At 40.7% G+C, this 11507-nt stretch overlaps 2 protein-coding genes across 3 annotated transcripts in view; both read left to right on the top strand.

The window, feature by feature from the left end:
- Positions 1-614: 614 nt before the first annotated feature.
- LOC106815569 (sodium/myo-inositol cotransporter-like) overlaps positions 615-11507 on the top strand; it is an 18355-nt gene continuing 7462 nt past the window's right edge. The window contains exons 1-9 of the mRNA XM_014820039.1: positions 615-688; positions 1050-1162; positions 1475-1546; positions 1795-1899; positions 2460-2519; positions 3108-3212; positions 3512-3617; positions 4101-4181; positions 4439-4662. Of these exons, the coding sequence (XP_014675525.1) occupies positions 1055-1162; positions 1475-1546; positions 1795-1899; positions 2460-2519; positions 3108-3212; positions 3512-3617; positions 4101-4181; positions 4439-4662 (861 nt within the window). The 5' untranslated portion in view covers positions 615-688; positions 1050-1054. The remainder of the gene's footprint in view (positions 689-1049; positions 1163-1474; positions 1547-1794; positions 1900-2459; positions 2520-3107; positions 3213-3511; positions 3618-4100; positions 4182-4438; positions 4663-11507) is intronic.
- On the top strand, positions 5712-8451 carry LOC106815576 (sodium/glucose cotransporter 4-like). 2 transcript variants are annotated; one of them, XM_014820045.1, is made up of 5 exons: positions 5712-5745; positions 6096-6323; positions 6707-6845; positions 7348-7404; positions 7706-8451. In XM_014820045.1, exons 1-5 carry the CDS (start codon positions 5734-5736, stop codon positions 7924-7926), a joined length of 657 nt encoding a protein of 218 aa, XP_014675531.1. In that variant the 5' UTR covers positions 5712-5733; the 3' UTR covers positions 7927-8451. The 2 variants fall into 2 exon arrangements, with proteins under 2 accessions (XP_014675531.1, XP_014675530.1); XM_014820044.1 differs by having other exon boundaries at positions 6707-6851.

The following is an 11507-nucleotide window of genomic DNA, read 5'->3' as shown; positions in this document are numbered from 1 at the left end:
TATCGTAAAATATATGTTAAAATTAGAAGTGCCTAGTAAACATATCCTATCAACCCTTTCAGCCGGCTGCGTGTGAGAGAGAGAGCGAGAGAGGACGGATGAAAGGATAGACGGCAGCAATGCATATATTTTACGGCTAACGCTCCATTAGGAGCGTTCCCAACTTTAATAACTTTTATGTCGTGATATAGGTTTCAAGGGGAGGCTTAACCTAACCCTAACCCTAACCCTATAACCATTAACGTATATTGTATATTTTCGGCAATCAGCAGAGCGTCCCGTTGTGCAATCATGCGTGTACGCGAGTCGCGCGATCACTGTGTGAGTGGATGTCTGGATGCGTAGCCTGGAAGCTAGGCGACTGGTTCCGGACGCGTAGCCACTGTGTAATATATATATATATATGCAGTTTTTACCAGATTGTAATTCACATACTACACAAAGATCAGCCTCCTTAGGAATCAGCAGCTGAACCTATATTCTGTGTTGACAGTCTTCATAAACAGAGTGGACACCTCTTCTTATATTATTGTTGCAGTTGTTATAACAACACATAGGACAGCTGTTACTTTGGCACGGTTGTGAGTGTATTGTGGAATGATTTCATGGTCTGTTTGTATTTTTCAGTTGTGCCTGATGCTTAGGTTTACGGCTACATCATGAGTACATTTTGACATCTCGGGGCAAGGTGAGCAGGAATGCACAATCTGGGATTATTAGGTTATATCATTACCATGAGTTCTTATCGGCTTTCATCAATGTGTTTGGCATCTTTGTTAAAATAATAAATGATTATATTAGATAATTTGATGATAACTATTAGAGAAATCCTTTCCTAGTTTGCATCAGTTGAATAACCGACTGTTTTCAGCGTGCCCAATCTTGAGATTGGTCAACGAAACTGGGAAATCTGCAGTTTGGGGAGCACGATCTTAATTAAGATAGCGCAAATTTCAAGTTTGGGTACAACATATACATACAAGATGAGCCACTATTTGTTAGTCTACGACAAGTAGTTCTCTAACACCGCTGTGGTATTCTTTTATTAGAAACGATGTCTTCGAGTGTATCAATATCAATGGAGGCAAGAGGCGAACTGGATAAATATGACATAACAGTTATTGTTATTTACTTTGGACTGGTTCTTGGAGCTGGCCTACTGGTACGTGATATATATCTTTCTCTAGCTTTTCTCTAGTTTTGGCAATGCAATCTCAGTGAGCCAGTATTGTGAATTTAAACTGGTACTGGTAGTGGTGAATCTCCCACCCTGGCCTGTATGAATCAATCAGGGTGCTTAAGCCGGGCGCACACGTGGCGATTTTTATCGACAGTACGAGAGAGTACAGTACGACAGAGAAATCGCCACATGTGCGCTGCACGGCGTCACCGATTTTGACACGTGTGCGCCCGGCTTTAGGCTTACGTTCCTTCTACACTTACACTTACACTGTGAATTCCCATGCCATTGCAGTCTATGTTGCGTTCCAATCGTGGCACCGTGAGTGGATATTTCCTGGCAGGCCGCATGATGATATGGTTGCCTGTGAGTATGAATCTACGATTATAATGAGAAATTGTTGAATTAGCATTAGTGTCTTTGGATAGAAATAATGAAAGTAGGAGTATATTAGTAATTTCACTAGGGTTAGTAAGTAATGATAATTTCCTATAAACGTCTTTCAGAAGATATTCAAGTATTTTTGGTCGGATTTTTGATATTACTATTAGTATACATTGCTCGGGAAATAGATCAACCATTCAATAAATTATACTACCGGATCTTTTGTTCAGGTCGGTGCATCGATCTTTGCGAGCAATATTGGAAGTGAACACTTTGTGGGCCTTGCTGGTTCGGGAGCAGCATCTGGATTGGGTGTAGGAGCATTTGAGCTGAATGTAAGTATATTCCATATAGGGAAGGTACATGTCACAGGGATGGTATAGCCTCTGCAGAGGCTCATATACGAAGAGGCTAAAGTGCCTTGCCTAGAAAAACACGAGAAGTAGTAACCTGACTTTACTGGACTTAAACTCGAGACAACCGTGCACCGGCCATAATTCAGCTGGTTTATTATCAGTAGCAGCAACAATGTGTAGCAGCATCGTAATATTTAGATGCTTTAGGCTCTGCTCTGGATGCCAAAGACATGTCCAATGTCTTTTAATAACATCAATACATAGGCATGATATCAAGAGCTAATAATAAATTAAGATACATAAGATTAACATGCATACATTCAATAAGGTATTATTAGCTTTTGTTGATGTGAACGCTCTCAGATACATAGGGAGTGCAGGCAGGGAGCACTAGTAGATCCAGCAACACACTCACCCTGTAGATTCTACACATATATTTAAATACAATGGTGTATACTTTCTGCTCATTGCGGTGAGCTGCATATATGCCAAGATTATCGCAGCTAGCCTGGTTATAATCCTTGTTAATTTTGTTTTAGGCTTTGGTCGTCGTCCAGCTCCTCGGTTGGATCTTTTTGCCAGTATATATAGCATGTGGGGTATGTCATAAACCAAGAATGTTCTGGGGCCCGTTGTCAGAAATAAAATTGGTCTTAACATTAGTCTTAACATGAACTTTTTCTCTTAGACCGACAACAGAAACGCTGCGAAGTTACGAGAATGAAAAATCGTAGCAGATTTCCTCATAACAATACGAAACAAAGTGATGTCGACGGTCTACGAGAAAATGTTAGTGTTAAGACTAATGTTAAGAGTAATTTTGTTTCTGACAACGGGCTCCTGGTTTCCAAGATCTCATTCCTGTTAGTGCAGTGTTAAATGTACATCTCAGACTTGTGGCAATTGCTCTTATATATACCTGCAGAAATGTTTATGTTGTAGAACAGCATCTAGTAATGGGTTAACCCTTACCAATATTTATTTTTGATGAAATCATTATTCCTACGTTGTCCCGCTGTATGCGTAAAGTGCTGTTTGTTGGTATTTAACCATGCCAGCACCAGTGTATAACTCCCTACAGACAAAAAGGGGTTGTTCTTTGCAACTTTACAAAACTGACCTAGGTAATGAGTGGAAATAGCACTGTCAACATAAGTAATTCGATTTCGCAAATTTAAATTCTGCAGGCAAGCACATTACCAGAGTACATGCACATGCGCTTTGGTGGGAAGCGACTGAGAGTGTACTTATCATGCCTGTCAATGCTTCTCTACATCTTCACTAAAATATCGGTGAGTAACTTTGACATTTCAGGAGTTTTAACATGCTGTTTGATTGCACTCGTCCTATCCTCTCTAACACACAAATTACTGTTCGTTCTATTTTCGAACTGAACTCATACAGAAGCAAAAACTAAAGTCATAATCTTTCTGCAATAAAGAAATAAACTTTAATTTGAGTTATATAACTATGTTGCTAAGCATTCTAATTTAACACTAACTAAATTAAGGTCTTCGAAAATAGCAAGATGTGGCATTGATTACTGAGAAGGGAGCGCATGGGTAATCAATCTTAAACATTTATTTTTCAGGTGAACCTTTTTTCTGGTTCGATATTCATTCAGCAATCATTGGGATGGAACCTGTACTGGTCTATCTTTCTTCTGCTAGGTCTCACAGCCCTATGTACAGTAACAGGCAAGCTTACATTTTCTTTCTGATTTGTGTAGTACTTTCAGTCTATACTATAATTCTTGTAGGTGTGTACATGTACAAAGCAGTTAACTCACTAACCTACTAACAAAATGTTTTTTTCTCACGAGTCTTTTGTGCTTGCAGTAGTTTTGGGGATGTGATGTAACTCTATATAATCCCGTGCAAGGAACAGTGTGAAAACAGAATGTTTTCCATTGATAGCATCAGCTGGATTGAGATTCATAATGTGGTTAGTTGAATTTGTTTGTGTTTGGTCAGTAATGCTAATTATTTCTATTGTAGTTTCTACATTAAAATACCTATGAATCAGTCTGATATGGAATCATGCATGAACGAATATCTTACGCTAAGGCCTGCCTTAAACTAAGCTCTCTGTTGGGTGTTCTGTACAGTCTAGAAAGAAAACTAGATATGATGTTGTAAGAGCACAGTAAGTGGTTCACTAATGGTTTCTTATTTTGACAGGCGGCTTAGCAGCTGTTATATACACAGACACTGTTCAGACTGTTGTGATGCTCGTGGGTGGCATAGCCCTGATGATTACATGTATGTATATGTTATACGCAGGTAACATTATCTAAGTAGAGACACATGGTTGTAACACCCTTGGCAAAAATCTTATTCAAGAATATATCTCAAAATCGAAAAAGGCGCCATTTTGTTTGTATGCAGTTATGACATTTCATGGGTGCTTCACTAAAACATTGCTGTTTCTCCTCATCACAATATCACCAACTGCAGATATGCGTTGTGGCTGCCATTCTCTCACTGTTCTCATGATATTCTGCATCTCACTGTTTAAGCGTTTGTAAAGATCGGAGGTTGGAGCTCACTCATAGTGCAATATATGGAGGCCATACCGAATACGACAAAGTTGGAACATGGTTCCACACACCACACAGACTGCGGCATGCCAAGGGAAGACTCGTGGTTAATGTTGCGCAACCCCATTGACTCCGATATTCCGTGGGCTGGTTTTATCTTTGGTCAGACAATTGCCTCTATCTGGTACTGGTGCACTGATCAAGTAAGGATCTAGAGGTTTTGCTATTTAATTTCTGTGTATGTGTGTGTGCGTGCGCGCGTGCGTGTGTGTACAAATGATATCATATAGGTGGTACGGTAGCTCCTATTCCTCCTCCCTCCTCCCTCCCTCCCATCTCTCCCCTTCCCTCTTTATCTCTGTCTCCCTTTTTCACTCTTGCTCTCCTTATCTTATCTTACTGTCATCTTCCCTCACCAGTTACTGTATTGGAACCAAAGTGAGGAAATCGGCATTTCACATTTAATGTACATTTGTTCCACAACCATGATTTATTTAACAGATACAACATTGCTACTGCTACAACACTACATAGCAGGGTGCGAAATTAACGGGAGTCCGGAGTCAAATACTCCCTGATTTTCTGTCCGACTCCCTGATTTGACATGTGCAGGAGTCCGTGTGACTCCCTGAAAATTCTGTTATACTAACTAGTTCGTTCCAGAGCACGACCTCGCGGCATGTTTCAGTAAATGCCCAAAGAAAATTCGGCAGACGTTCAACCGCATAAATCTTCAAAATATGCATATGCGTTATTGTTAATACAATATATTTAACAGACTGCAGACTCCCTCATTTTGCTGCGGACTCCCTCTTTCATAGGGTAGGGAGTCCGTTAGACTCCCTTGTTCAAAAGTTAATTTCTACACCTGACACAGTCATATCGGCAAGTGTCAAATTAAAATTTTAATTGATTAATTAATATGATTGATTAAAGCAAGAGCTAATAATACCTAGAGTGTACAACGGAAAAACGGGAAAATAGTGCTATTTCACGACAACATTATTCTACTTTGCCTGCGAGTCTAGAATAATTTTATGGTACTGCATTAAGCAGAATTCTTTGCTCTCTAAAACAAGACCAACCGCTTGTCAATACGATACTCCTAGGCTGAGATATTGGCTCCTAAACCTACCCTCCCACATGCCTCACGCCGCCTCGCATCCCGGTTATCAGCTACCTCAACGCCTCTAAGCATTTTGGCTATCGGTTTCCGTCACCGCTTGGAGCGCTGATAATTGATGTCTTACTCTCTGGCAATTATATGGAAGCGGATGAATGAAAAGGTAGAACTGAGCTTGTAGCTTTTTTTGCTATCGTACGATCTCCGTACTTGCATGAAATCTACAGTCTATACAGCAAACAGAGTTAGTGATAGAGTGGCATCCAGAGTGGCTGTGCCTGCCTTCATGTCCACGACACATGCCAATACATATACTACGTCTAAATTATCAATGAATTAATTTATCAATACTACATTTAAATTATTATTATTAGCAGGAATAAAATGACAACTGTCCTTATTTTACTTCTGATATTAGTTTACTGATACAGTTTATATATACATACATATATATATATATATATATATATATATAATGTTGGAAGAGGAATAACCATTATTTATTTTTGTCAGGGGTGCTTCTATGGGCTCCTGGTTGGGTTCGTTGTTGGAATTACACGCATGATCATAGACTTCTACTACAAAGTTCCGACATGTATGGAAAAGTGGACCGATGGCGACCCACGCCCTGCGTTTGTGAAGAATGTGCACTACATGTACTTTGCACTGATCTTGTTCTGGCTGACCATCACCACAGCAGTCATCGTCAGCTTACTGACCTCACCACTTCCAGCAAAACATGTGCGCATCATAGTTTTTTGGTGTGGCCATTTGGTAGAACCAGGGGTGACAAATGACAAATGTCATTATGTCATTTGTCAAATGTCAAATGTCATTTGTCAAATGTCAAATGTCATTTGTCATTATTCACCCATGGAGTTCACATTACACTGAGAAGCTCAATCCTTCACAGAATGCAGTGAAATTCTATCACAAATGCATGCGCAATTGCCTGTCGAGTAACGTATTACTAATATTTCTGCTGGTATGAACCATGTGAAGGATATTTTGCAGATGATGGTTAGCTCCAGCTGGTAACATTCAACTAAAAAACTTTCTAAAAATAAAATAAAAAATGTCTCGTCTAGTAAGCTAAAAATCTTTGTCTTTTGTGTTGCTTGCAGTTGGTGAGAACGACATACTGGACTCGAAATGACCATCGCGAGATTGTTGACGAGGATCACTTTGATGAGGCAGCAGGTATCCACGACAACGAACGCGAACAACCGGGAATCCCGATGGAAGAAAAAAACAAAACAGAAAGTACGTGTATGTGTGCCTGTTCTGTAACCATGTTCTTTAATTTCGTCCTTCATTTTATGTGAAATTACTTCGTAAGGGCTATGTAATAGCATTGACATCGTTAGCATCCATAGTTTTATTGAGAGTAAACACATTTGGTTGATAATTTGGTATGGCAATCAGAATTGGTGGGGTAAATTTTATATTTCAGTCTTTTAATATAACGTGGTGCAAATATGAGAGGTGTCTTTTCTCACTTATTTACCCATAGCCTTGCGTTAATTTGCAGTTATTTGAAGTCACTATTATTTTGGAGGGTGATAATATAATATTTTAATATCAGTTTTCCTAGGATATACACTATATTATGTACACTCACAGCTGAAGAGTCAGACATGATTCAAATGAAGATGTTTCCCTCAAACCTTCTTGTTCTATTGTATCAAGATGATTCAATATGATTGTATGATTGTATATAGTAATATATATAGGTTGCAATACAAAAACCCGATTACTATTTTAGCAGTGGACCAAGAAAGTTCATCACCAGTTGAACATGATTACGTAGCACCAACGTTTCGTAAGTGACGTAATTTGTTAAACACGCAATTGCTTAATTATTATACATTCTTTACTCTTTGAGATATATTAAATCGAGACTTTATTTTGCATCAAGAGGATATAAATTCTAAAGTGAACAACGATAAAAACTCATCTTCTTCAATACGTTCTTAGTTTCAGTCGAACTGAGTGAAGAAGTTATGCATGTAGTTTAAACAATGCACTACTTTATTAGTAATGGGGTTGGGGGCAGGTGCCGGCGTCAGAGCTGCCATGTTGTTTGCGTCAGAGCTGCCATGTTGTTTGCGTCATTGCTTCAGGTCGTCGTTACGTGAAACCAGCCTGGGACTGGTTCTGTGGCTACGACTACTCGCCCGCGGGAGAATTGAGTCAAGCGGAGTTCCGGCGCCACCTACACAAGCTGACGTCACTGAAGCAGGACCCGAGGGCCAAGTGGTTCCTAAATGTGATGCTTGTGATCGTTCTCGCAGTTGCATTGTTCCTTTTTGTCTTTTTCTCAATTCATGCTGGTGGTCGTTAAATCGCTTGTGAAGGCGTTCACCTATCGAAAGCCAACTACGATAGTTGGCCTATTCATCGTGCCGGCATTTGTTAATGGTACTGGTATATGCTCTATGCTAGACTGTGCCAGACGTTCCCCTGTTTGTCAAGTATCATTCTAAATGAATTGCCAATTTTTAATTGTCTAATTCTCTTGGTTGCAATGTGGAAGGTCAGATTCATCAACATGCATACTAAGTGAATTTTTTTAAACAAGATCCCTTGATTTCTTTCGGGTTGAAATGCCCTCTTTGCTCAACATGTAGTATATATTGTCTAGGTATATGAAGTCATGTCAGATGGTAATGGCCTTTCAGAATGCTGGAATCATTTTCTATATGGATGTGACGGTTTATTCACGAGATAGCTTTTTATATATTAAATTATTTAGTATTTTAATTTTGTATCTCACCGAGGTGTACTCACCTTTTTTATCAGCTGGTTATTATTGTACCCATGTTTTACTGTATTATATGCACATATTATGTAAGTTTGAGGAATACGCACATTTCATGCCCAAATTTGGTACTCTTACTACACCATATAGTAATTGAGCTGCGTTGTAAAAACTTAATTTAGAAAACATTGCTGGCTCCATCATGACGGGCATTAGCCGTGCTAGGCTCATGGGAGATAAGGGCATAGGCGATGCCCCCGAAAGTCACCTATGATAACCGAAACACCGTTCATTCATAAAGTTATCGCGGAAAAACCAAACTTCCACGAAGCAATGCTTAGGGGCGTTGAGGTAGGTGAATAAACTGGATGCGAGGCGGCGTGAGGCATGTGGGAGGGGAGGTTTAGGAACCAATATCTCAGCCTAGGAGTATCGTATTGACAAGCGGTTAGTCTTGTTTTAGACAGCAAAGAATTCTGCTTAATGCAATACCATAAAATTATTCTAGACTCGCAGGCAAAGTAGAATAATGTTGTCGTGAAATAGCACTATTTTCCCGTTTTTCCGTTGTACACTCTAGGTATTATTAGCTCTTGATTAAAGGGATAGTAGACTCTAGGATTTTACTGCATACAACTGTACTTACTGTATAACAAATCTTCTATACCCACACGTATTTGTTACCAGATACCTAATTTAATTGTTATAATTATTTACACATCAACGCTACGAAATTTGAATGGCGCCATGACACCCGCGACCATGCTGCCACCCCGAAAAAGTTGTGTATTTGACAATTTATTTTGCACGTTACAGACCGAGGGCTAATCACAAAAGTGCAATTATATTTATACCTAAATGCTATTTAACCGAACGATATTCATTTTATGGCAAATTTATTCATATTATAACTGAAACTATATGTCGTTTATAAGATATTACAATCCTTTTGCTTTTAAATTAATAAATAAGAAACACCCTCGGTCTGTAGCCCTTGGCCTCAGATCGTGTGCTTTGAGTGGCGCCACCGTCGTTGTAATCAAACTGTAGTCGTTAGTTTTACAACATTTTTTAATAATATTTCTAATGGTGATTGAACCATGAAACTTTTTATGTAGCGTAATTTTAACCTAAATTAACTGAAAATAACCCTAGAACCTAGAGTAAACGATCCCTTTAAGTATTAATTAAAGTACATCATTCAGTGATGTAATAGCAGAATTGGAAAGTTGGCTTTTGCTAGATGCCGAAGGCAATATAATTAAGAACAGACGCGACTTTTTCTATTGGTAACATTACTTCGTGCTTCGTGTACAGTCGCTTTAGCTGCGACACGTACCTAGCTCCCAGCGACTCTATCATCTTTGCCGCAGGCGTGTTATCATCAGGTGTATAGAAGCAGATCTCTGATCCATCCGGCACAGCCATTAACACCTGCCTCAGCAGCTGACTCTGTACATGCTCCGTGGCGCCGTAGAGTGGAAAGATTCCACGACTCGTGCCACCAGTCATGTTGATTGCAACCGCATAACCCACGACCTCTCCTTCCGCATCTCTCGCTACGAACGTCGTCTTCTCGTACGCCCGTAAGCAGGGACGCAGGTAGTCTCCGCGGTCGTGCCCGCAGATGGTCCAGTCGTAGTCGATAACATCTTGCAGCATCTCCTCACCGTATGGCTTCACGGTGACGTCGGCATCATCCTCCGGCTTCAGGGATGCTGCGAGCTCGGCGTGGTCGACCGTGTAGTAGCGCAGAGTCCCGACGATGGACTCCGTCGTGAATCCCTTCTTCTTGTAGAAGTCCTTGAGGTGCGTGAAGCAGTCGAGTGCCAGGTTGCGGGGCCCGATGTGCTCAAGCGTGCGTTCGAGCAACGCTGTCCCTATCCCGGCACCTCTCACGTCGTTGCGCACTATGAAGTGGCCGATGAATGCGTTGTCGCCGATCACAGCGCAGTTCAGAAAACCTGCAGTGAGAGACAGTGTAAGAGATTGTCAACGCACAGCGTTGTCTTTTGCGCGGGTTTTTGTTTCGTCGGATTTCTTAAGATATAGCTTGTGGCATGTGTACGTACGGAGTGGTTCCTTGCTAGATGGCACTGCTAGGAAATTTCTGCCCCCTTTTCCTACCTGTGCATTAACTTATTAACCTCTAATGTATTTTTTGCATTAATTAATTATATCTTGCTATTGAGCTTGAATTGCATGTAGCATCTTACTGCTGCTGCTGCTGCTGCTACTGCTGCTGATACTGCTGCTGCTGCTAATGCTGCTGCTACTGCTGCTGATACTGCTGCTGCTGCAAATGCTGCTGCTGCTGCTGCTGTTGCTACTGCTACTACTGCTGCTGCTGCTGCTGCTGATACTGCTGCTGCTGTTGCTACTGCTACTACTACTGCTGCTGCTGCTGCTGCTGCTGCTGATACTGCTGCTGCTGTTGCTACTGCTACATCTGATTTGCATCAGCATGGTACAGCACTTGGTCACAATGCATGCTACGAGGCAGTATATGAGCAGAACATACACGTACCGACTGGTTCCCCGCTAGGCAACACTGCCGTGAAAGCTCCACCGCCTTCACCGTACTTCAGAATGATCTTATGCAGGTCGAGTTCGATGTCCTGTGTGCCTAACAACTTCCACCATCTCAGCACATGTATCAGATCCGACTCGATGGCATCCCTGATCGTACACCCGTCCGCCATGATGCCTCGAATAGTCGGTGTAGCCTTTGACTTCACATTCATATATGATTACAACAGGTGCACATGAACTAGTTTATTTGCGTCAAAAGATAGTTTAGATAGGGAAGCGTACAGTCCATGTAGGGTTATCTCTAGTTTCGGTTCATTTGCATAGCGTGCTCCCAGGCTATCTGGATTAACCTTGTCCTACATTTGCTTTACTCCTGGATCAATAAAGTGACCAATTTATTCACCTCACTTTGCTCCCCTCTCTCTTGTTTGTGCAGGCTTTAGTTATCTCTTCAGGGGTGTATCCAGGATTTTTTCTGGGTGGGTCGTGATCATAATTTTTTGGACCTTTCAACAATGAAATAACAGCAAGATGTGATTAAAATGTCAATACAATTTAATTGAAACCAAAAACTTTTGTTTCCAAAAAAAATTGTCAGTTTTTTAAAACAAGTTTTCTGACTCAGTTGAAAC

The sequence above is a fragment of the Priapulus caudatus genome, unplaced genomic scaffold, assembly GCF_000485595.1.
Source record: "Priapulus caudatus unplaced genomic scaffold, Priapulus_caudatus-5.0.1 Scaffold1150, whole genome shotgun sequence".
Classification (NCBI taxonomy): Eukaryota; Metazoa; Priapulida; class Priapulimorpha; order Priapulimorphida; family Priapulidae; genus Priapulus; species Priapulus caudatus.
Note: the sequence above shows the minus strand (reverse complement) of the source record. Positions and strands in the feature narration are given on the sequence as shown.

Excerpts from the sequence above, each read along its gene's own strand:
- LOC106815576 (XM_014820044.1), top strand. Across the intron at positions 6,324-6,706 it reads CACCACTTCCAGCAAAACAT|TTGGTGAGAACGACATACTG; the intron begins GTGCGCATCATA and ends TGTTGCTTGCAG. Across the intron at positions 7,405-7,705 it reads TTACGTAGCACCAACGTTTC|GTCGTCGTTACGTGAAACCA; the intron begins GTAAGTGACGTA and ends TCATTGCTTCAG.